General features: G+C 41.5%; 3 protein-coding genes across 9 annotated transcripts in view; 1 reads left to right on the top strand and 2 right to left on the bottom strand.

The window, feature by feature from the left end:
* The window catches only part of LOC309529927 (uncharacterized protein), a gene marked incomplete at its 5' end in the record, with an annotated part of 57,011 nt that extends 50,154 nt beyond the window's left edge, over positions 1–6,857 (bottom strand). The window contains 2 exons of one of the 2 annotated variants that reach the window (XM_082218404.1): positions 1–147; positions 6,656–6,857. In XM_082218404.1, the coding sequence (XP_082074530.1) occupies positions 1–147; positions 6,656–6,857 (349 nt within the window). Of the gene's footprint in view, positions 316–6,655 lie in introns of those variants that run through there. The other variant, XR_014218510.1, reaches the window with a different exon arrangement.
* SLC66A3 (solute carrier family 66 member 3) lies at positions 6,856–14,496 on the top strand (the record flags this gene model as incomplete). Its single annotated transcript, XM_082218396.1, has 7 exons — positions 6,856–7,004; positions 8,261–8,343; positions 8,429–8,498; positions 9,300–9,357; positions 10,804–10,924; positions 11,583–11,624; positions 13,266–14,496. 7 exons carry the CDS (start codon positions 6,856–6,858, stop codon positions 13,355–13,357), a joined length of 615 nt encoding a protein of 204 aa, XP_082074522.1. The 3' UTR covers positions 13,358–14,496.
* Positions 14,497–18,415: 3,919 nt separating this feature from the next.
* Positions 18,416–22,208, bottom strand: part of ROCK2 (Rho associated coiled-coil containing protein kinase 2) — a 69,078-nt gene continuing 65,285 nt past the window's right edge. For 4 of the 6 annotated variants that reach the window (XM_082218232.1, XM_082218227.1, XM_082218228.1 and 1 more), the window contains 3 exons: positions 21,465–21,702; positions 20,403–20,546; positions 18,416–18,752 (listed from right to left, as the gene is read on the bottom strand). In XM_082218232.1, the coding sequence (XP_082074358.1) occupies positions 18,749–18,752; positions 20,403–20,546; positions 21,465–21,702 (386 nt within the window). In that variant the 3' untranslated portion in view covers positions 18,416–18,748. Of the gene's footprint in view, positions 18,776–19,880; positions 19,941–20,402; positions 20,547–21,464; positions 21,703–22,208 lie in introns of all 6 variants that reach the window. The other 2 variants (XM_082218229.1, XM_082218230.1) reach the window with 2 other exon arrangements.

The following is a 22,208-nucleotide window of genomic DNA, read 5'->3' as shown; positions in this document are numbered from 1 at the left end:
CTGGGGTCCTTGTAAGGGATATGACAGCAGTTGAACCCGTGATTGCAGCTCTGTGCCTCTTATAATGGCTTAATCCTTTTATGCCAGCCGGGATCTCAGAAATCCCTGGAAATAGTTTTCTATTGGACTTGGAGGCTTGGTGAGACTCTGTGAAGAAGAAGAACAAAACACTTTGGAGGATAAGTAATGGTGATGTTTTCTTCCTGACTAATTGAATACAGAATAAATAACACTTGTTCACAATCCTAAAATGACTTAAGATAATCACACAGAATTCAGTGATGTTGCTACTGAATGTGCAGAGACTACAACACAAAATACCGTATTTTTCGCTCTATAACACGCACCCGACCATAACACGCATGTAGTTTTTAGAGGAGGAAAATCCGTAGGCATGTCACCCGTAGGCATTTCCTCCATAACACGCACAGACATTTCCCCTTACTTTCTAGGAGGAAAAAAGTGAGTGTTATGGTGCAAAAAATACGGTACTTAGCGACCTGCAGATGGCACTCAAGGCTGACTTATTTAAAAATGTAGAGATTTTCTATGTTAAATCATTTTTATTAATTTTCCAATAACAAACATCCAGTTAACATATCAAATCATAATCCAATTAAAATAAAAAAGACCAAATTATCATCCAAATTATAATTATTAATTTTTTGGGACTTCCCATAGTCTAGACCTTGAAGCATATCTCCAAATCTTGATCCTGCCTCTCCTTTCCACGCAACACATAGGTAGCAATATAGAGAATGTTCAGGATTTTATTTCTGATTTCATCTTATAGTCCGGAGGAAATCAATTGTGCTGATAGGTCTTTGAACCTAATCACCTTTGATAACAACACTACTTACGATTTCTGTTCAGTGAACAGGTGCCAAGAAGCATCAAACAAAATTATTCAGAACATTCTTCTAAGTACCTTTTGGTTCTTCTCCCCACCCCCAAAATAGTTTAAAGAGCAATCCTATATGTGACTTCTCAGAAATAAGTCCCACTGAATGGGGTTTACTCCCAGGTAGACAGGCACAGGACTGCACCCTTAGGCACATTTATAGAGTCAGTTTTTGTTAATCTGCGGTTGAATTCGCACCTCTGCACCCCAGTGGGTAAAGCATAACCAGTAACAAGGACCATGCGCTCAAGACTGTAGTTGAAATTAATTGATAGGTTTTCTGACAAAATACAAAACCATCAAATAAATAACAGAACGAACCTGTATTGCCTGTTTCCTACACAGTGAACGTCCTTGACTGGTTTTCCAATATGCTTCTGTGCTATCATAATTTAAGTTCAAGTTGTTATTTGTTTGATAATTTTGCATTTTTCACTATATGTCCAAAAGCCCATCAATTCATTTCAATATCAATTTATTATGTCAGGCAACAACTCCCCCCCGCAATGGCGCTTGGGCCATGCTAGCTAGGGCTGATGGGTCACAGGGTCCCCCACCACTATAATAACTTTTTCATGTTAGTCATCTTTTTCTCCTCTTAGTCATCTTTTTCCTAAACTACAAAAAACGGGGCTTCCAACTCTCCCTCATAAGGAAAACAGTTCAGCCTTTGGGTTTCCCTTTTCCGTTAAACTGGGGAAGGTTTTTTATTTCCTTGTTATGGATTAGCAGTCCCTGACCCCTTAAAATTCAAAACAATAACCCCCAAACAAACCATCCAAACAACCAACAAACCAAGAGTCATGTTAAGTTGTGGGTGAACATATCAGACGACACAGCGATTCTTCAAACAGCTCGTTTATTCACAGGCCAGAACAGAACTGAACTGAAGGGTTCAGCCAGCCTGCTTATATAGAGCTCCACTAGAACGCAACAGTAACCATCTTCTGTAACTATCCAATCACTGAACGTCACTTTCAATCCCTTATTTGCATATGTGGACCTGAGTGAAAGCTATCTACAGTATCCCCCTGCTGGCCCAGGGTGAGAACTTCAGTACATAACAAGTCAGCCACAGGTGGATCTTGCTAGCCTGTTCAGATACAAAATAAGCTATGGAATACGCAGTTGTTAATTTCTTTAGGAAAATAAATGTGACACGTTGGTTATAATTACTGTGCTACACAGGCTGAGGACTGTTCTTGGTAATCTTCTGAAGACAAATGTAAGTGTACCGAACTATTCCATCAGTTATTGGTTTAGGCATTTTTTAAAAAAAGAATAATTTGATTTTAAGTATACGACAGACATGCTCACACAAACAGGCAATATAAAGCTTGTGGAGAAAGAACAGACTAATCTGAATGAAGATCTTTTCGTTCAAAGGATATAGCTCTTAGCTGTAAGGTATTGCGTGGGGGAATCAACAGCAGCAGGAAGTGAAGATTAAATGATGCTAAGGAAAAGCTTTCGCTGCTCTAGCTTTTAAATTACATATAATGTTAGCAGTAATCCAGCTCTGTGACTAATGTGCTTTTAAGTACTGCTGGCTAAAGATCAGCAAGGAAGGAAAAAAGCAGAGAGCACCACCACTGTGCATGTATAGTAAAGGCAACAATCTGTGTATTGTTTTCCTCAATTGCTATTTGGCCAGGCAAGCTGGGGCTCTGGACCTCACATGGCTTGTGAGTTGCAAGCTGCTGCGTCTTCTTCTTTGGCAGTCACTGTCAGATTGTCTTCCATGAATATGGTCTTAAACAGTAAGTCCGTAAGTGACTGTGGAGGCCAATTCTGGATCCGTTCACCTTCCACAGTGGGGACATAGGTTTCCAGGCAGGAGCTGATCACGGTGAGGGTTTGCCAAACGTGCCTTCCTCTTAGCTCATTTCTCCTTTTCGTCCTGAGTTTGTGCTTCTTCAAAGTCCACAGCACCTTTTGGTAGAGGCTATTCTCCAATTGGGACGCGGGTGGCGCTGTACGTTAAACCACAGAGCCTAGGGCTTGCCGATCAGAAGGTCGGCGGTTCGAATCCCTGCAATGGGGTGAGCTCCCGTTGCTCGGTCCCTGCTCCTGCCAACCTAGCAGTTCGAAAGCATGTCAAAGTGCAAGTAGATAAATAGGTACCGCTCCGGCGGGAAGGTAAACGGCGTTTCTGTGCGCTGCTCTGGTTCACCAGAAGCGGCTTAGTCATGTTGGCCACATGACCCGGAAGCTGTATACCGGCTCCCTTGGCCAATATAGCAAGATGAACGCCACAACCCCAGAGTCAGTCACGACTGGACCTAATGGTCAGGGGTCCCTTTACCCTTTACCTATTCTGCAATTGGAGCGCTTGTTGTCAGTATTTATAGTACATTTTTAAAGATTTGCCTTTGGAAGATAATAATCAGGCATCTAAACAACATGACCTGGCCAATAAAGTTGATGTTGAAGAATCACTGCTTCGACACTGGCAATCTTTGCTGAACTAGAACAATAGAAACCTGGATGCAACAGACAGCGTTTTGCAATCGAAGGTGGCATCAGGCTGCCCTTCCATTTCAATAAACACATCCATGTCCCACTAGCTGCTTTAGCAAACATATGTAATCTAAAGCTAAATCTTATGTTTCAAGCCAAGCAAAACGAGATGGGGTAATTGAAACTATGGGAACATCATAACCATGAGTGCTCAGAAGTAAGTCTACTAAATTCAATGGGGCTTACTTACAGATCAAGGAGGGTTAGGATCGCAGGGATGAACCCGTCCCTACAGTCAGATTTGGGGAAAGGGCAGGGCTTAAGTGGGGGTAGCGCAGAGTCACACAATCCTGAAACAGGTTTTGAATTCCAGTCCTAGCACGCACAAATAAGGGTGGGCTTCTAAGCAAGTGAAGACTACCGTTCTCTCAACCAGCCTCCCCTTGTTTTCCTGAACGTTCAAAATCAGACAGTGAGGATTCCAGACATACTTGAGTCCCAATAAACCTATGGCGTGTCATTGCAAATGGAAATGTGTCTGGACTGTACTCTAGGGTTGCCAAAGAACAAAGTGAAAATACAAGCCATCTTCAACAGCAAGGGGGAAGAACCTGTGACCTTTCAGATGTGCTAGTCTATGATTCCTACCATCCTTGACCACGGGCTGTGCTGAGTGGGGCTGATGGGAGTTGTAGTCCACCAACTTCTGAAGAACCACAGGATTACCTGGGAAACAAATCAGAGATAGCCAATGTGGCACTCTCTGTATCATTTTTTTGGCCTACAACCCCCATAATTCCTGACCATTAGCTAAGCTGGCTGGCAATGATGGTAACTGGAGTCCAACAATATATGGGGGGCCACCCCACTGGCTATTTGACAGACAGCGTTAGGTGGAAGCCCTTTACAGTGCAGAAATATACAACACTGCAAGCTAGCATATACTCATCAAGCTGTTGTTAAAACACCTGAGCTTACAGTGACTAGCTGAGTACTCGGTGTTTCTCCTCAGACTTGAGTTGTCTGATCCTATGCAACAGCATGCTCATTTGGGGATTTGAACCCTGAACTCCCAGGTCCTAGTCCGGCACTCTAACCACTACACCACACTGTCCTCTTAGAGCACTTCTGCTATGGGCAGCTATATAAATTAAGTAGGTAAATAAATGTGAGAAAAGCAAAATGTCACTTAAGAGAAGGATCTGAAATATTTTCCTTGAAGCTTGAATTTGTTTTATTCTGGGTTGTTTTATTTGAAGTTTTAATGTGTTGTAAACCACTTTGAGATTGTTTCTTTAAAATATAAAGTGGTATAGAAATGAAATTATTATTATTATGAATAATAATAATAATAATAATAATAAATGCACATAATAGGCTTGCAACCCAAGTCTGCAGCCCCATGCACACTTTCCAAAGCAGTAAGATCACACTGGGACTTACCTATGCATAAACATACGAATAATTCTGCAAGTTGTGCGTAACTTCCAAAGTTGCCTTATTTTCCCCCCTCTAGAACTCCTCTGCTGACTGGCAAAAAAGAAATTCAACAGGTGCAGCTTAACAGGACAATTGGAAAAACATAACCGGTTGGATATTTGTTTTGCCGTGAAACACATAAGGGGGGGGACCACGCCCTACCTGTGAGGTGGGGAAGGAGTACAGTGGTACCTCAGGTTACATACGCTTCAGGTTACAGACTCCGCTAACCCAGAAATAGTGCTTCAGGTTAAGAACTTTGCTTCAGGATGAGAACAGAAATTGTGCTCCGGTGGTGTGGCGGCAGCAAGAGGCCCCATTAGCTAAGGTGTGCTTCAGGTTAAGAACAGTTTCAGGTTAAGAACGGACCTCCGGAACGAATTAAGTACTTAACCCGAGGTACCACTGTAATGCAACTGAAAGAGGGTAAGCCCTGCTTTGCATCAGGTGATGCTGACAACAGTTGTTCCCAGTGCTTTTCTTTATAACGGTACTAAGAACGAACCTCTTTCCTTTTGCAACCATTTTGCGCCGCCACGCACGGCGCTTTGATCAAGCACGGGCACATCATTAAAACAACAACAACAAAATGGATTTAAATAATAATAATAAATCACTGGGTTTTTCCAACTGCATAACAAACAGCCTGCTTTTTTGCGGCAGGGCGATGCGAAGGAGTTAACTCGTGAGGCTTCCCCCCTCCTCCTATTGTGGGCGCGGCCTTTGAATCTGGGAATAGGATTTTTCGTTTCCATCTGCGCCCTCGCAGCTAGCTCTGGGGGGGAGGGTTAGATACACTACTACTGCACTACTATCACTACAATAGTGAGGGGGAAAGGGAAGAGAGAGAGAGAGAGAGAGAGAGAGAGAGTGTGTGTGTGTGTGTGTGTGTGTGTGTGTGTGTGTGTATATATATATATATATGTAGGTTTTGGTGTCTTCGGGTGTCTTCCCGTGTAAGAGTCGGGGTGTCTGTGCGACGTTTCGACGAGGTCTCACTCGTCATCTTCAGGCTGGTGCTTTCGGCTTCTTGTTACTGGAACAGAGCTTCGGATTTCTAGTTTCTCGTAGGTTCTTGTCAGCTGGAAGGTTTCCTCCCCGTAGAGGTGAGATATTTGCTTTCGTAGATTTTCACGGGTACAGGAATGTAGGTTTTGGTGTCTTCGGGTGTCTTCCCGTGTAAGAGTCGGGGTGTCTGTGCGACGTTTCGACGAGGTCTCACTCGTCATCTTCAGGCTGGTGCTTTCGGCTTCTTGTTACTGGAACAGCCCGACTCTTACACGGGAAGACACCCGAAGACACCAAAACCTACATTCCTGTACCCGTGAAAATCTACGAAAGCATATATATATATATATATATATATATATATATATGCAGGTTTTGGTGTCTTCGGGTGTCTTCCCGTGTAAGAGTCGGGGTGTCTGGGCGACGTTTCGACGAGGTCTCACTCGTCATCTTCAGGCTGGTGCTTTCGGCTTCTTGTTACTGGAACAGAGCAGAATCTGGTGTTTGAGTTCCTATAAATGCTGTTGAGGGGTGTGGTGTATAGCCTCCAACGTTCTGGGCAGAGAGGAAGTTCCTAGATTAGTGTGCCTTTTCTTCTTTTGTTCCTTAATTACTTGAATTACAAGAAGCCGAAAGCACCAGCCTGAAGATGACGAGTGAGACCTCGTCGAAACGTCGCCCAGACACCCCGACTCTTACACGGGAAGACACCCGAAGACACCAAAACCTGCATTCCTGTACCCGTGAAAATCTACGAAAGCAAATATATATATATATATATATATATAAAAAAAACAACAATAATACCTTTTTGCAGTCCGCGCGCACCATGCAAGCGGAGAAACAGGCGCCCCCCAGGACGCGCCGCCTCCCCCCCCATCTCTCCTCCCACTGGGCGTTTTCCTCCCCTCGCTGCAGGGCGGCGGAAGCAGGAGGGAGACGAGCAGGCGGCCGGGGCTGCTGCATCCGCAGCATCTTTTGGGGGGCGGAGGAAAGGGGGCACAGCCATGGGGCCGGAGTCGCTGCTGCTGGACGTGGCCAACTGGAGCACGATCCTGGTTTGCGGGGTGCTCAAAGTCCCGCAGGGAGCCGCCTTGCTGGCTGCCAAGTCCGCCCGGGGAGTCAGCCTGGAGAGTTTGGTGCTGGAGCTGAGTGGGCAAGTAAAGGGATCTTTTTAAGTTCTGGGGCTTCGTTTTTCTCTTGGCTTTCGGAAGAGGGAGACCTCCCGTTTCTTTCTTGAGAGTTTCCTGGCGCCAAAGCACGCGAGGTCTTTCCCAACTTAGTGTTGGGAGGGGGAAAGCACTCTTAACACGCCCAGAGGCAAGGCACTCCCCGTTATGTTTTCATTTCCTGAGCTGCTTTCAACTCAAGTTGGCATAGGTCGGGTTCCAGGGCGGGTCTCGCCTTCAGGCGCTGTGTCCTCTCAGGATTACTCAACTGCATTCTTGCATTTCACGGGGTGAGACTAGATGACCGTTGGGGACCCGTCCAACTCCACATTTCTATGATTGCTGTATCATGTGTGGCCTGTCTCCTACCAGATGATTCAAAAGTTCCAGGGCTGAGCCCGTTTTTGAAAACGGAAGAGAAATGTGAGCCTTGGCTCCTGTTTTCAAGAGACGTAAACATAGCTTTAATTTGCATGATGGCGCCCAAACGGCTTTTCTTTTCTTTTCTTTTCTTTTCCCTTCTTTGGGCAACTTTGAAAAAGTAAATAAATGAAGTAACAAGTAGTATCTTTGAGCATATGCAGATTTCATTCCCTGTATCGCAGACTGGCTCCAGGTAGCTTCTTCTCTGCAGAATGGGTTGAGCTCCCTGGAGCGGAAGGTTTGATTTTCCCACAAGCCCTAATGTATGTATTTTATGTACGGTATTTAAAAGATATGGTCTGTTTTATTAAATCTCTTCTTTTAAGGTTGGGTGGGTACTTCTAAGGTTGTTTTGCACAGAATAGTCACCTTATTCCAGTGCTGTGGACTTTACAACCACAGCCCTGCTAATAAAACACAGAAAGCAAAAACAGCAATAATAAATCATTAGCTCTGTGTGTGTGTGTGTGTGTACACACTGTACCTATTAACCACATGCGAAACATTCTTCTTCTCAAAGAATTCTGGGCGCTGTAGTTTCAGGGTTGCTGGGAAATAGAACTCTGAAGGTTGGACTACAGTGCCCAGAATTCTTTGAGGGAACGAATGTGCTTTAAAGGTATAGCTTGTACCACGCAGCCCTTCTGTGCTCCAGTGCAGTTGTGCTTCGTAACCCACAGATATTACTAGGTTTATTCATGCCCTGTGTTATTAAGGGCTAAGTCATGTCTTGCCCTCTGTAACTGACCCCTATCAGAGGTGGATTTAGGAGATCATGAGCGGTTAAGGTGCAAAGTGAAATTGTACCTTTCCCTTTCAGCTTCCTCGTATGCCTGCGGTATATGAGTTACTACAATTATCCTCTGTCAACGTATATAGAATATCCTATCATCATCGCGCAAGGTAGTACATTGCTCCCACCCACCAATATTGCAGCATCATTTGTTTCTCTCGCTCACGATCAACGTTTTCGTTTGTTGTGTTTCAGATGTCATTCTTTTGCTATTTGTTCTTCATTACGGTGGCAAAATGAAGCATGCTTTCCCTTACACAGCCATGTATCCTTTTAACTATCTGTTTGCTCATTTCCATTTATATAGCATTTCTGCTGGTTCTTTTTGTATTCCATCTTCTTGAATGAAGCAACTGTTTTCCAGCACACATTCCTGATGTGATGTGCACATTTTCCAGGTTCTTATTCCGGTGTTTTCTGGTGGATTAAGGTGCGGCATTTGCAATTGATTCACTGTAATGGAATATAAGGACTTTGTGGGAAAAGTTCAGGTCCATCATGAACAGCCTTTCTTTTAACTCCTGGGATTCTTTTATTTTTAGCTTATGTGCCGTGCTTATAATTAAAATCAAAACTCTACCAGGGTAGAGCAACCTATATACATTGCACATAAGAATATTTGCATAATTTGCTTATTTTGCATAAGGGGTAATTAAACCCCATCCCCTCAAATGAGCACCCTGTCCAAATTCCCCTCTGGGTTCTGGCATGATGAGGCATTGCCTATCTTTTACAGCATGATCGCCATCCTTTTTGGGCCTATGGGCACATTGGAATTTTGAGTGTGTTTTGGGGACCAGCGCAAAATGGCTGCCTGGGAGGCGTAGCTCACAAGATGGCTGCCAGAGAGTGGTGTATCCAATCACAAAATTTACAGCCTTGGGGCTAGAAACCCTATGTTGTGATTTTTACAGGCTACCTTTGCAATTTAGTAATTCCTTAATTGGCTTTTAATTCATTCCTTAAGCTACCTTGAGAAGATAGGCTGTAAATGCATTTAACCCAGTGAACTACCAAGTGTCCACCTGATTGCCATCATCCTTATGCAACTTAACCTCAAGATTAGATTTGTGGCAGGATGGTACATGCTAACCCTGCAGAAATGGATAGTGGACCTGGCTATGGTAAGTAGTTGGAAGAAACGCGCCTATTGCCCGGTTTGAACATCACGGTAAGCCAAACTTTGGCTCACCCAGATTGCGTGAATGCGCAGGCTTCCAGAGGAAAGGTTGCAGCCACTTTTGACTTTTTAAAATCCTGCACCACACTGAGCTAACCCAGGTTGGTTAAGCTCTTTCCTTACTAACCACAAGCTGAATAATAAACAGTGGCTACAGCTCATGGTTAGCAAGGAACGAGCTGGAACATAAGCTCAGGTTCGGATGACACACTAAGCCAAAGCATGGCACAGCTCAGTGTGGCAGGAAGTAAAAAGAACAGGGAGGGGCAAAGTAGCTTTGAATTTCTTGCTGCCAGCCCACAAGCTTCTCATGGGCTAGTTGAGTCATAAGCTTGGCATGCACATCATGCTCAGCAAAGTCTCTTTTGTTTAATGCAGTGTTTCCCAAACTTGGGTTTCCAGCTGTTTTTGGACTACAACTCCCATCATACCTAGCTAGCAAGACCAGTGGTCGGGGATGATGGGAATTGTAGTCTGAAAACAGACCCCAAATTTGGGAAACAATTGTTGAATGGTTCCAGTTCTTGGTGTAAAGTTTTCATGTGTACTGTGGGAAGGTGGTGGATTGGAAAGCCAGAACCCAGTGACCTGGCTGTTGAATGCCCCTCCCCCCCCTTTCACCTGGATTAAGATATACCGTATTTTTCCGTCTATAAGACGTCCCCATGTATAAGATGCTCCCTATTTTGGGGGACTCAAAAATACACAGTCCACCCTCAGCAATATCCGTATATAAGATGTCCCTTAATTTTTGACATTATTTTTTAGGGGAAAAACCTAGTCTTATACACGGGAAAATATGGTATATTATAAAACATTTATGCATTGCTGCAGCGTTTCTTACTCCTGAAAATCACTCATAGGCTCATTCTCCTGCTGCTTATGGAAAACGAGGAGGAGCTTAAACTATGACAAGTGAAACCTTTGCTGAGCCAAGCCATTTTAACAAATTCTTTATTCCATTTCTTGCCTCTATGAGTGTTGAAAGAGCCATTCAGATTGCAGCTGGCTTTCCTAAATTACATTTTTTTATTTTAAATAAAGAGAGCTGAATCTGTACTACTATAAAGTTATAGGTAGACTTCACAAGATTGGAGAGGGGCTGAGATTGACTATGTTTGTATTTTAAATGTTTGGGATTAAGCAAAATATGCACTCCTGGGTTTGCAATCCTAGCCCCATTTACCTGGGAGTTAGCACCACCGAATTCAGTACAACTTACTTCTGAGTGGATGTGGTTGTGATTGAGCTGTCAAGTCTTCAGAAGTTTATAGTAGACTTAAATCTCAGCTCAGAGTTAAAACTCTCCAAAGCAGCTGATTTATCCTGAATTGGGCAGTTTTCCACCACACCCACTACTTCCCACTCTATCCCTTTTCCTTCCCTGCAGAACTTAAGCACTGTAATCAGTGCTGCAAGTAAACTTGTGCAGCTTCGATATCTTTGGCGGACGAGAGATTCCGGGCAAGTGAGTGCCACGACTTGGAGTCTAGCCACATATACCTGTGCAAGTAAGCAGCTTCTCAAACTTTTAGCTTTGTTTACTAAATACAAATAAAACAAGGATGCCAGCATCAGAACATTTCCTAATTCAAATTACCCTGTGCAAACTCCCGCTTTAGACCCTGCACACACACCCCAGAAAACACACATCCTTGTTTTGATGGGAGCAGCTCATGCCTGAAATAGAATTGCCTCCAAAAATTGTGTAATGCAAACTTCTGAGTTTCCTGCTCAAAGGAATTCCAAGGGAAATTAAAAGTTTGTCGGCCTAATAACATTTTGGAGACGGTTCCTTATATCCTTATACAGAGAGAAAATGAATGGAAGTTGTGGGCGCCATCTGTACTGTGAGTGCCGTCTGCACTGGAAATTCTGCTGGGAGTGGTGTAGAAACTACACACAGTGAACGAAGTTTACTTAAACGGGCTGGATTTGCTTGCAGTTTTAATCTGAAACAAAATTTTGAATCGCACATGGAAGGAGAAACATCGGAGGAATGCAGAATTATCAGTGAAACATCTTGCGTAGGGGGTAAAAGTGGTTCTAAACTGAGCCATTTCACTTATCTTGGGGAAACCACAGGTTTCAAAAGGCCAGTATATTTGCTTGACGACTCTCCCCTTTTGCCTGTTTAAAGTGTGCTAATATGCTCTCTTCCAATTGCAGCCAGAATATTTACAACAGTAATGACAACAAAGGATGTTACAGGTAATATTGTAATGCCGGGTGATTTGTGTGTGTGTCAATTTAAAATTTGTTTCGCTGAGAACAATAAAATAAAGGGTCCTTAACTGATCAGCAAATACACTGATACATTTCCATCAATAGCAGTAGTGCAGATGGTTTTATGCTACCTGGTTACATATTTTTTGTTTCACTGGCATATAATAAAGCAAAGACATGGGTTTTTTTTTTGGGGGGGGGGACACAGACTCTTGCAAATATCTGGTTTATGCTGTATCTCTTTAGGGGGAAATGCTTGAATTGTTTTCGACAAGTCAGTCTCTTCAGACCTGTTCTTTGCATTTTAAATGAAAGGATTAGAAGCATCTACTGTGGGAATTTGACTTAAAATCCTCTGCATATAAATTCTGCAATTCAAGTGATTTATATTAATATTGCACTTTCAATATTGATATTGACAAGGCAGGTGGAAATGTACATTCCAATCAATCTGCCACTTTGCAGGAGTGGATGGCAACCGTGTGCTTTGCATCCAGCAGTGCATCTCACTACCGGCACTGCGCATTATGTTGCAGTTAAGGGGATCTGTAGACAGAAGTCGCCTTCCGTGTGTGAATTTTGCCTTGTGGGATGCATGCAAATTAACACAGTTGTCAGGTATTTCAGTAGCTACTGTGAGGTCAGCTTGGCATAGCTGTGATTATACAGTGGTGCCTCGCAAGACGAAAAGAATCCGTTCTGTGATTCTCTTCGTCTAGCGGTTTTTTCGTCTTGCGAAGCAAGCCCATTGACGGATTAGCGCTATTAGCGGCTTATCTGCTGATCGGATCGGCTGATAAGCGGCTTAGAAAAAGGGGGGGAAGGGAAAAAACCAGCAGGAACTCGCAAGACATTGTTGTCTTGCGAAGCAAGCCCATAGGAGATTCGTTTTGCGAAGCACCTCCAAAACGGAAAACTCTTTCGTCTAGCGAGTTTTCCGTCTTGCGAGGCATTCGTCTTGTGGGGCACCACTGTACCTGGAAGTTTCTTTTAGCTTCTGGGCTCAAATATTGGCCTTTTAAAACCTTAAAGCGGGGGTAGTTAACCTGTTGCTGAATTAAAACCCGCATCAATCCCAGCCTGTATGGCCCGTGGTCAGGATAATGATGGGAGTCGTAATTCAGCAGCTTCGAGAAGGCCATGTATTAGCCACATGTGCCCTTAAATGCTTTGGGGCCAGGCTATATGAAAGACTACCATTTCCCAGGATTGAAGAATTAGCATTCAAAGCCGTGCGCTCTGGTCTGCAAGTAAAAGTGGTTAGGTTAGCATCAAGGACAGGGCCTTCTCCATGGTGGCTCTTTATTTCTGGAATGCCCTCTACAGGGAAAATTGTATGGTACAGACCTTTAAGAAAATGCTTTGGGGCTTTAAAAAATATTGTGTTGTTGTTGTTGTTGTTGTTTTTAGAACTGTTATCTGTAACTGTTTTTAATACTGACAGTTTTTACTGCTATAAATCGTAGAATGTTAATGTTGTCTTCTACTGATCGATCGTAACCTGTATCGAGAGTGTGTATCCTACGAGAGACTAACTAGAAATATATTAAATATAGTAAATTAAGTTACAGTAAAATGGAGAAAAACAAAGCAATTTTTAACTAAACACTTCCCCCCCTCCCACAGTTTTGGTCCGTTTCATAGTCATGATGGCTCTGAATATATGGGTCACAGCAACTATACTGCACTACAGGAAGCCAGCAAAGAAGAGTGATTAAGATGACGTTCTGTCTATTTTGAGTGGTCTGGACCGAAAGAAAGAATGAAACCAATATACGAGACAGTAAATTAGGACCAAAGTTATCACCAAGCTTCAGTAAATCAGCAATCCATTTAATGGGAAACTGCTGATGTTTCACATACTAAAGGAAGTTGCCACTATGAATTCAATAAAAGTTTTGATATTTGTTGGCATGCATACACTTTGATGTATTTTATAAGAAATTTTTAATGGATTGCCGAATGTGTGCCCACATACAATTATTGAAATACTAAAGCAACTTCTTATGCCTCTCACTCTCCCATCAAATATCTGTTGCCCAACTGAAATGCAGCTGTGGCGTCCCTTTTTGTCAAATTCTAGTTACGTATGATACAAGCATTGTTCCAGGGTATGAGGTTGTAGCACCCTTAAATGTATTAGTTGCTCTTGCATCAGCCAGTTTCATAGCTGAAGCTTCTGTTTCTGACGTTACAGTGTGCTCTTTCTCGCACACAACTGGAGTTTTAACTCCTCTACTTGCTCAGTAAACCTATTGGTCCTGCCTGCTGCGTAGTAAGTTGCTTCTCAAGTTTCATGGGCTGCAATAATAGTTTAGAATAGCTAAGTTTCTTTGGATTGGGGTCTTATTCTTTTACACATCCAGCTTCCTATTGGTTCTCAATATCTAATGGGTGCCTGTAAAAGAAACAACAGCCTACATAAATGCTTTAAGCATTTCCAAAATAACTGCAAGAATGGGTTTGTTTTGGTTGAAATACACATCAAACTCCAGGAATATAAACCCCCATTATAAACTTGCCGGAGCTGGGGGAAACGGCTGCTTAGGCTGGCTACCCAGGATTCAGTGGCATTTTTGAAGGACAGTTGGAAAAGAGCGGCAATGCTTCGTCACAGTTCAGAAAGCATAAATGTACAATCCTTTATTTTGAAAGGCTCTTTCGGAAATGCTTCCAAATATGTGAAAGCAAGCAGCCATTCTCTACTTCCCTGTGGAGCAAGGAAAAGGCAAAAATGGTGTTTTGCGCTGAATCTGTACAATGCAAATCTATACACCTTTTTGAGCAAGCCGGGCCATGAAAACTTTGTATGATTTGAACCTATTTTAAGTCAATAAAAGCTTTATATTAAACACAATGCTTCTTACATGGTTTAAATCTATGCTTGGGGGAAATAAACCTTCTATGGCTTTATCTGCTGTAGCAGTTGTACATTACCGAGGAATGAGTAACATCAATTTAGTCTTAGCACCAAGGTAAAGGTACCCAATTGTTAGGTCCAGTTGCAGACGACTCTGGGGTTGCGCGCTCAACTCGCTCTATAGGCCGAGGGAGCTGGCGTTTGTCCACAGACAGCTTCCGGGTCATGTGGCCAGCATGACTAAGCCACTTCTGGTGAACCAGAGCAGCACACGGAAACGCCGTTTACCTGACTGCTAGAGTGGCAACTATTTTATCTACTTGCACTGGTGTGCTTTTGAACTGCTAGGTTGGCAGGAGCTGGGACCCGAACAACGGGAGCTCACCCTGTCGTGGGGATTTGAACTGCTGAACTTCCAATCAACAAGCCCTAGGCTCTGTGGTTTAGACCACAGTGCTACCCGCATCCCTTAGCATCAAGGTAGAAGACAGTATTTCAAGGTGTCATTCATTGGCAAAGTGCCCTGCACTGCGTTATGGGGTAAATACTACCTAGGAACTCCTATTGTGTGGAAAGCATTACAGTGTTTAACATGAAGAGAGAAGACTTACTACAAGCTGGTGTGTGGATGGGGGCTGTTGCCAAGTAGTGCAAATTAAAGAACCAAAGCAATCATAAAACCAATGTATGCTTGCAAGATCCAGTCCAAAGTGCGTACATTATCAATGACTTGTCAATTTGCCTCAAAGGGTTTCCCCAATTATACAGGCAGGGAATCCTCCTGGATTGGTGTAGCAAACAAGCCACTCTCTGGATATTAAGAGAATTCCCAACTCTCATCAGTCCTAGCTAGAGTGGGCAGACTTCCTGTGGCTACTGGATGATGGGCCTTGGGTAGCAGGGGCTCTTAAGGAAGGTATTGTCAGGTACCTTCCTATGTGAACATCAATCTGTTTCTGCCAAACTTGCGGGGAAATTCCCAATGACTTACTCAATTTGTGGCTTTTTCTCCAGAACTATCGGACAGATACTGCATCTCTAAACCAGGAATGGGAAATCTCTGGCCTGGGTGGCCTCACCTTAACCAATGGAGTCTTAAAAAATTTGGAAAATCCAGTGGTCTTTCTTTTAAAAAATGCATCCATTCAGGGGACTCCGGTACCATAGGCAGCTTTGGGAAATTGGATTTAAGAATATGATCCCACTGCTAGAGTCTGAGACTGATGTCCAACTACCATCTTCTGCCAAGAGGGAGCTGGTCCTAGGCCCACCTATTTTCCTTACCTAAGAGTGAGTCCCTGCAAATTAATCAGATCCAAAATGTGATGGTGGCAAAGGATGGTCTACATAGGCAAGAGACAAACAGAACAATCCTGCCAATGTTTACTAAGACCAAAGCTCCATTGTGCTCAATGGGGTTTACTTCCAACAAAATATGCAACAGAATTGTTGTCCAATGCTGTTTTAGGGAACTGATTTGAACTCTTGCTCATGAGGAAATAGGACATGGCCTCCCCTTCTCACCACCACCACCCTTTCCTCAGTGGTCAAATTTGATAGCTGTCCCTTCAACCTTTGGATGTCCCATTATCTTCTGACAGATTGGCTCATACAAACACAAGTCCTGAATGTACCTGCTATTCTTCTGCCAAGCTTCAGTGCTTATGCTATTCTCTGGAAAGGACGTGAATTAATGCTTCTCTCTTTTAATTCTCTCTTTTAATGAGGCATAGAACATCATCTGATCTTTCAAAAGGTGTTACACAAAGCTACTTTTAAACACAGGGAACATTTTGTCCAGCATTGGTTAGCTGATTCCAAGAACTGTTAAAAATGCATTTCCCTATAAATGTATGTAAGCAACATTTTGTCCTTCAGAATTCTAAAATAACATTTCTATGCAAGATGTTCGATTTGCATACTTCAATTTATAAAAATCAACTTACCAACATCAGGAATTATTTAGTCTTACTCAAATAGTTTATTTAAAAATATATATATATTTCTTCCAATTCAGAACTTCCCACAAATAACAATTTTATATAAAATATGTATGCCTTCAGTGAATGGAAACAATTTTTATTGTATACATGTTTTAAAAATAAGTTTTGTATGCAAAATATGCATTTTTAAAAATATGCTATACTCTCACTATTCAAAACAAGCAGGTAAAATGATAAACTCCTGCTGTGCCATTGGGGCTTAAAGATAACTGAAATGATAAAGGTATATTTTAAATTATGGGATGCACAGCTTCTCATGCCTAGTGTGTGTATAAACAGTATAACTGAATATATGGTTGGTGAGTCACAGTGGTTTAGTGGAAAGGTGTACTTATAGGCCCATGCCAGTGGAACTTCTTTCCATGTGTGACTCAGTAAAACAAATTCTTACTTATTTCAAGGGGGTTTGAATGAGAGAAGATCCCTGTTTGTAGTGAACTCAAACTTACTGCATTCTACTGCACAAGCCCTCCTGAAGCAACTGAAAACTAAAGGGGAGTGGGGTCCTGTTTGGTGAATTGTACCTTATGGGTGTCTATTGGGTGGAAATCCAATTTTTTTGGTTGAGATGTTAAATAAATCTTGGTTCTCTCCTTTCAAATATCTACTAAGGAAAACAACCTAGTGAAATGTCTCATTTCCTTCATTCAAATGTTAATTCTGTATTTCATTAGCACTAGCACACAACATATATATGCAAATATATGTAAACATATGAAAAAAAAGAGAGAGACCAAGGAGGAGGCTACAATAGTTCTTTTTTCTTTTCCTTTTTTTTTACTGCCATCATGTTTTAACATTATAGCATACTGTAGTTGTATAAAACATGCATTTTTCTGGATAAATTATGGACACGGCATTAAAAATCTCACATAAATTATATTTTGTACAAAATCAAATTTTTTTTTATTAAAAAATCTGATTAAGTGCCTCTAAGGCCCTTTCCTCACATATGTTCTCAAAAACACACAACTGAAATTATTTTCCTATTCCAAATGCTATGTGCTAAGAGAACAGGATTCAAGAAGTTTAAAATACATCTACAGTATGTTTCAATCGTTAAGGATTGGTGACAGTCCTTAGATATTGTGTGGTGAAAATGTAAAAATAGATAGTATGCAAAAAACAAACAAAGGCAGAACGATGTTTTGCAGCACTTAGTAAGGGTAATATAAAACCGATGACTAATACTGAGGTTTGTACAAAGAGTGGATGGGAAGTTATGCCTAAGCATGAAAGCTATATATTAGTTCTAATACTACCAGATCATTGTTTTTGAAACCATTACTCAACTGACCCCTCCCTCCCCTCCCCTCCCTATTTAGATATACATTCAGAATAGACTGACATTGATATAAACTATTATATTGTAAACATAGTGCACTATATTGTTCTGCCACAAAGCAAAATTGCATCCTAAGAGCTGGCAAACCTCTGCATCCTTTATCTCTCTTAAATATCTAGAATGGGCACAGACTTTAAGGAAATTACATTAATTTAAGGCATTCAAGACTGGTAAAAGAGGACTGCCCATTAAGTAGTAACTGGATATATACTTGGAAGTTATTATTATATGTCGCTGCTGAACACAGACATGCAGCCTTTGATATACAGATAATGAATGGCAAAATTCAACAGTATGGCTTTATACATGTGCATAGTTGCAACTGCAGGTAATGGTATATGAATAATATGTATAAAAAATAAAGTGGAAAGTTTTTTTTAACCCTCTTGCAGCATTACAGTACAATATACATATTTACACACCAAAACACATACACACACAGTATAATGGTCACTTCTTTAAGATGCCGTCTTCATAAGTGTGTCAGACCCTCCTTATCGCCCTTTTTTCTGGCAAAATTGCTGGTTGCATTTCTTTAAAAAAAAAAACTGACCAAGAGATGGGTTCATCACGTTTCCCCACTCCTTTTATTCCTCTTGTGACATGTAGTGCGAGTCTTTCCCAGAAAGAATTTGTAGAACAGAATCTGAGAGTATCCTTGTACTATTCACCAACCATTCCTAACTTGCTCAGTCATCCAGAGGGATTACATTAAAAAAAAACACAGGAATTATTAGTATGTTGTATTGCAGCAAAACACACACACACCTCTGTAAACTTCTTATCTATTTATACTTGAACTGTCTTTCAGAAACACCTATATATATATATATTCGTAACCCCAGGAATATGATGGTTCAGTCTTATCGTCTCCAATAGTGATAGTATTCATAGGAGGCAGTTAGCTGAAAAAGAATAAAAAATGGATCTGGTCAGTAAAATCTAGAAAACATATTTGAAAACAGTGAAATTAATTCTATTGCCTGCAGGCTCCCAAACAAGATCCAAGCCAAAAGCAGCACTGGGAAATTGCTGGGCCTCCCACCAGCCTGGGACAGCCTAACAAGTCAAGGGTGTCTTCCAACCTGCTTTGAAATCGTTTGATAGGACATCTGTTTGATCTCCTGTTCCCTTCCTGTCTTAGAAGGATGAAGACTTTAGTTTCCTTCTTCCCTTTAAACAAACAGCAGTGGGCACCAGGCAAAATAAGTTTTCCAAACAGCTCAAGGGCAGCAGGCATACACAGCCCTCCTCTTCCTGCTTTTAAGGTGATTTTGACCACCATTACCCCCTTAAAGGGTTCAAGACGAGACTTCTGTATCTCTTAGTTTTGAGCCCCATTTTGCTTCCAATGTGAATGCAGCTGCTGAGTTGTGGGGAGGGTGTGTCTTTTTTGCTTTTAGCAGTTCCTATTTTCGTATTTAAAAAACTACTAAAGTAAAGAAAAATACAGGTATTTCACCAAAAAGAAACTCTGGGTTGAAAGTCTTAGCATTTCTTGGCTGACCAGGGTGGAGGAGTGTTCCAAGATCCTCCTCAGGGATGGCCATATTTGCTTTGGGGAAACAGTTTCCAACATGGGTGCTCCAATGCAAAGCAACTTAGAGAGCAATCCTATAGCGAGATCTGCTGGGATGAGTGTGGGTATCCAACTGAGCCAGGAGGTTCTGGATGAAGCCAAGGTATGCCAGCTTAACTTCTTCATATGCGTCTTGGTCAGAAATAAGTTAGCGTATGTCTCTCTTCTTGGCTCTGCTGGGACCCAGCCAGCTAAGCCAAGTCTGGTTGACCGGAAAGCAGGTGTAAACCCTGAAATTGGGGGCAGGCAGGTGTCCCACGGGGATATAGCAGCAGGACCAGAGAGAGGGTACTTTGGCTAGATCATAAAACTCTCCAGTTTGGTCACATGTTCGTAGAAGCCGGCATAAGTTTGGCCAGCAAAAAGGGTGATGCAACCCAAACAGTAATTTAAAGGCTTGTTTTCCCTCTGCAAGGCTTGGGGCAGCTTGGCCAGCACTTTACGCTACCTTAACTCACGCTTGCTCTATGCTAGCTTCTTGTACCGAGGTTTGGTCCCTTCTATCACGAATGAGCTGTTATAAAAATAAAAATGGCACACCAATGCAAAAAAAGCATATCAAGTTCTCACGGCACTACCAAAGAATGCAATACGTATGCAAGTTATCAGCTAAAATAAAAGCTGCACCACACTTCAAAACATATATATGTTGCTGCCCACATTTGAGCCTGGAGCAACATATAAAAAACTTAAACATACATTTTTTTTTAATAAATAAACGTTTTTTGCAGAAAGTTAGTAATACACAGTTGAAGAGCATCTCACAACACAGATGGCCATGTGGGTTTTGAGAACTACATTTTCAAAATACTTCAGAAGTTAAGATGCATGCATCGTTGAATATTTTTTGCATTTGTCGTAAAATTGCTTTTGGGAGTTTTTAAGCTGGCACACTTTGACTGCTGAGAGAAATCCAAACAGCATGCTTTGTTTTAAGAAAGCCAATCCATTCTCCTACAGATAGTCACCCATTTACCTCTTCAGAACAAACACATCGTTATCATCATCATCGCTATCATCAAGATCGTTATCGTTCCCAGCATCATCAATATTAAAATCAATATCAAAATCAATATCATCAAATGACCAATCCCAGTCTCTATATGCCACATCAATTAATCTGTAAAATGAGGTTTTAAAGTTTATGAGCCACAGTCCACCAAAAACAATTCTTAATATGGCAATTAGTGCAACTTTCTCCTGATGCAGTAATGGTGACATATTGGCTGCAGTCTAGAATCCATATACACCATTCCTGTGTGCTTTCATAGCCCTGTCTCATCAATAAAGAATATGCAACTAACAAAGCATAGCTTTGATCTCAAGAATTGCACACACGTCCTGGAGTATGTCATGTGGTGCTTTCCCCTCCTAAGAGTGGATTAGTAGTATTCTGACACAACGTAACAATTGGGTGAACAATATTCACCTTAAAACCTGGGCTTTAAGTAAAAACTATGGGCCCTAATCAAGAAAGCCAGACTTAAAACACACACACAATGGATTTATGAGCTGCACGGATAGTAGCTAACTTTATCTAGACTGGATTACAGCAGCTCTTGTACATTTTATATTTGGCATTTCAATAGCCTTTTTGACATGAATATTCACCATAAAACTGAAATGTTATTTTATATAGGGCACAGCTGACAAACAAGGCTGAGCATGAAATGCACAAACACTGCATTTCATGCCAGTCTAACAAAACAATATTTATCATTAAATGACTTTTTATTTTTCTGAAATCAATGCTGTAATGAAATATGGAATAAAAGATAAAATAGCAGTGTAAACCAATACAAAATCATTTAAATGTTAAGGAAGTGCCTGTTATTGTTTACATCAATTTATTTCCCATACTCCACAAGAAGCTAAATAAATTGTGGGCGAAGTAATAAAATGCTGCCAGGATGCCGTGCTTTAGAGACCGTCAAAGAAAAAACTAAAATTGTCTTATGTGAAGTGTCCAGTGTAGTAATCTAAAAAGCAAGAAGGGAAAACCAAGGATATTAACAATTTCCCACATGCCACTTTTTACCTGGTAGGAAAATCTTTCTTTTCGCTCGGAGGGGAGAGCTGGATTGGTTTAATTGGCCGTCTTAATGATTGGTTTGGCTGTATTTTCATGGAAGTTCTTGGTGATGATCGTGCAAAGGGATCTGGTGCTGGAGCCTTTTTGGGAATCTTTTTCCCTAGGCGGCTCACCCATTTCTTCTGTTCCACTGTGGAACTGGCTAACAGTAGTAGATTCTTTGCAGTTGAAATATCATAATTTACTGAAACACATTAAAATCAGCAAAATCAGAATATATACATATGTACTTAAGATCCTCAACTCCCCTGCTGAAATCAGGAGACTCAACTTTGGCTTAACTCTAAAAAGATGAAAAGCTTTGTTGAGCAGTGGTCAAATGAGCGGACAGAGCTAAAGTTCCATCTAGAACAAGTCCAAACACATAGGGCACCTTGTTTGATTCCTTGAAGACAAAGTTTTAAAGCCAAGGGGCACAGAAGTCATGTTAGCATTTATCCATGTATTCAGAACATCACAACACATCCTTTTCTCTCAATTATATTTCAGAAGCAAAAGGCTTTGAGTTGTGAAAGACACAAACAGTTAAAAATTACAGAGAAACTTGGTTTATACACAATGCTAAGCCAGTTTAGTAAGATAATTTAATAAGAATAACCATGATTCCTTTGATCTTCTGAACCCTCCCTAGCCACTTACTATAATTTGTTTAGTATCAACAAATCATAACCTGAGCTCATGGTTTGTTGT

This window comes from Podarcis vaucheri (assembly GCF_965113315.1).
Source record: "Podarcis vaucheri genome assembly, chromosome: 3".
Lineage (NCBI taxonomy): Eukaryota > Metazoa > Chordata > Lepidosauria > Squamata > Lacertidae > Podarcis > Podarcis vaucheri.
This window is presented reverse-complemented; position numbering and strand designations above follow the sequence as displayed.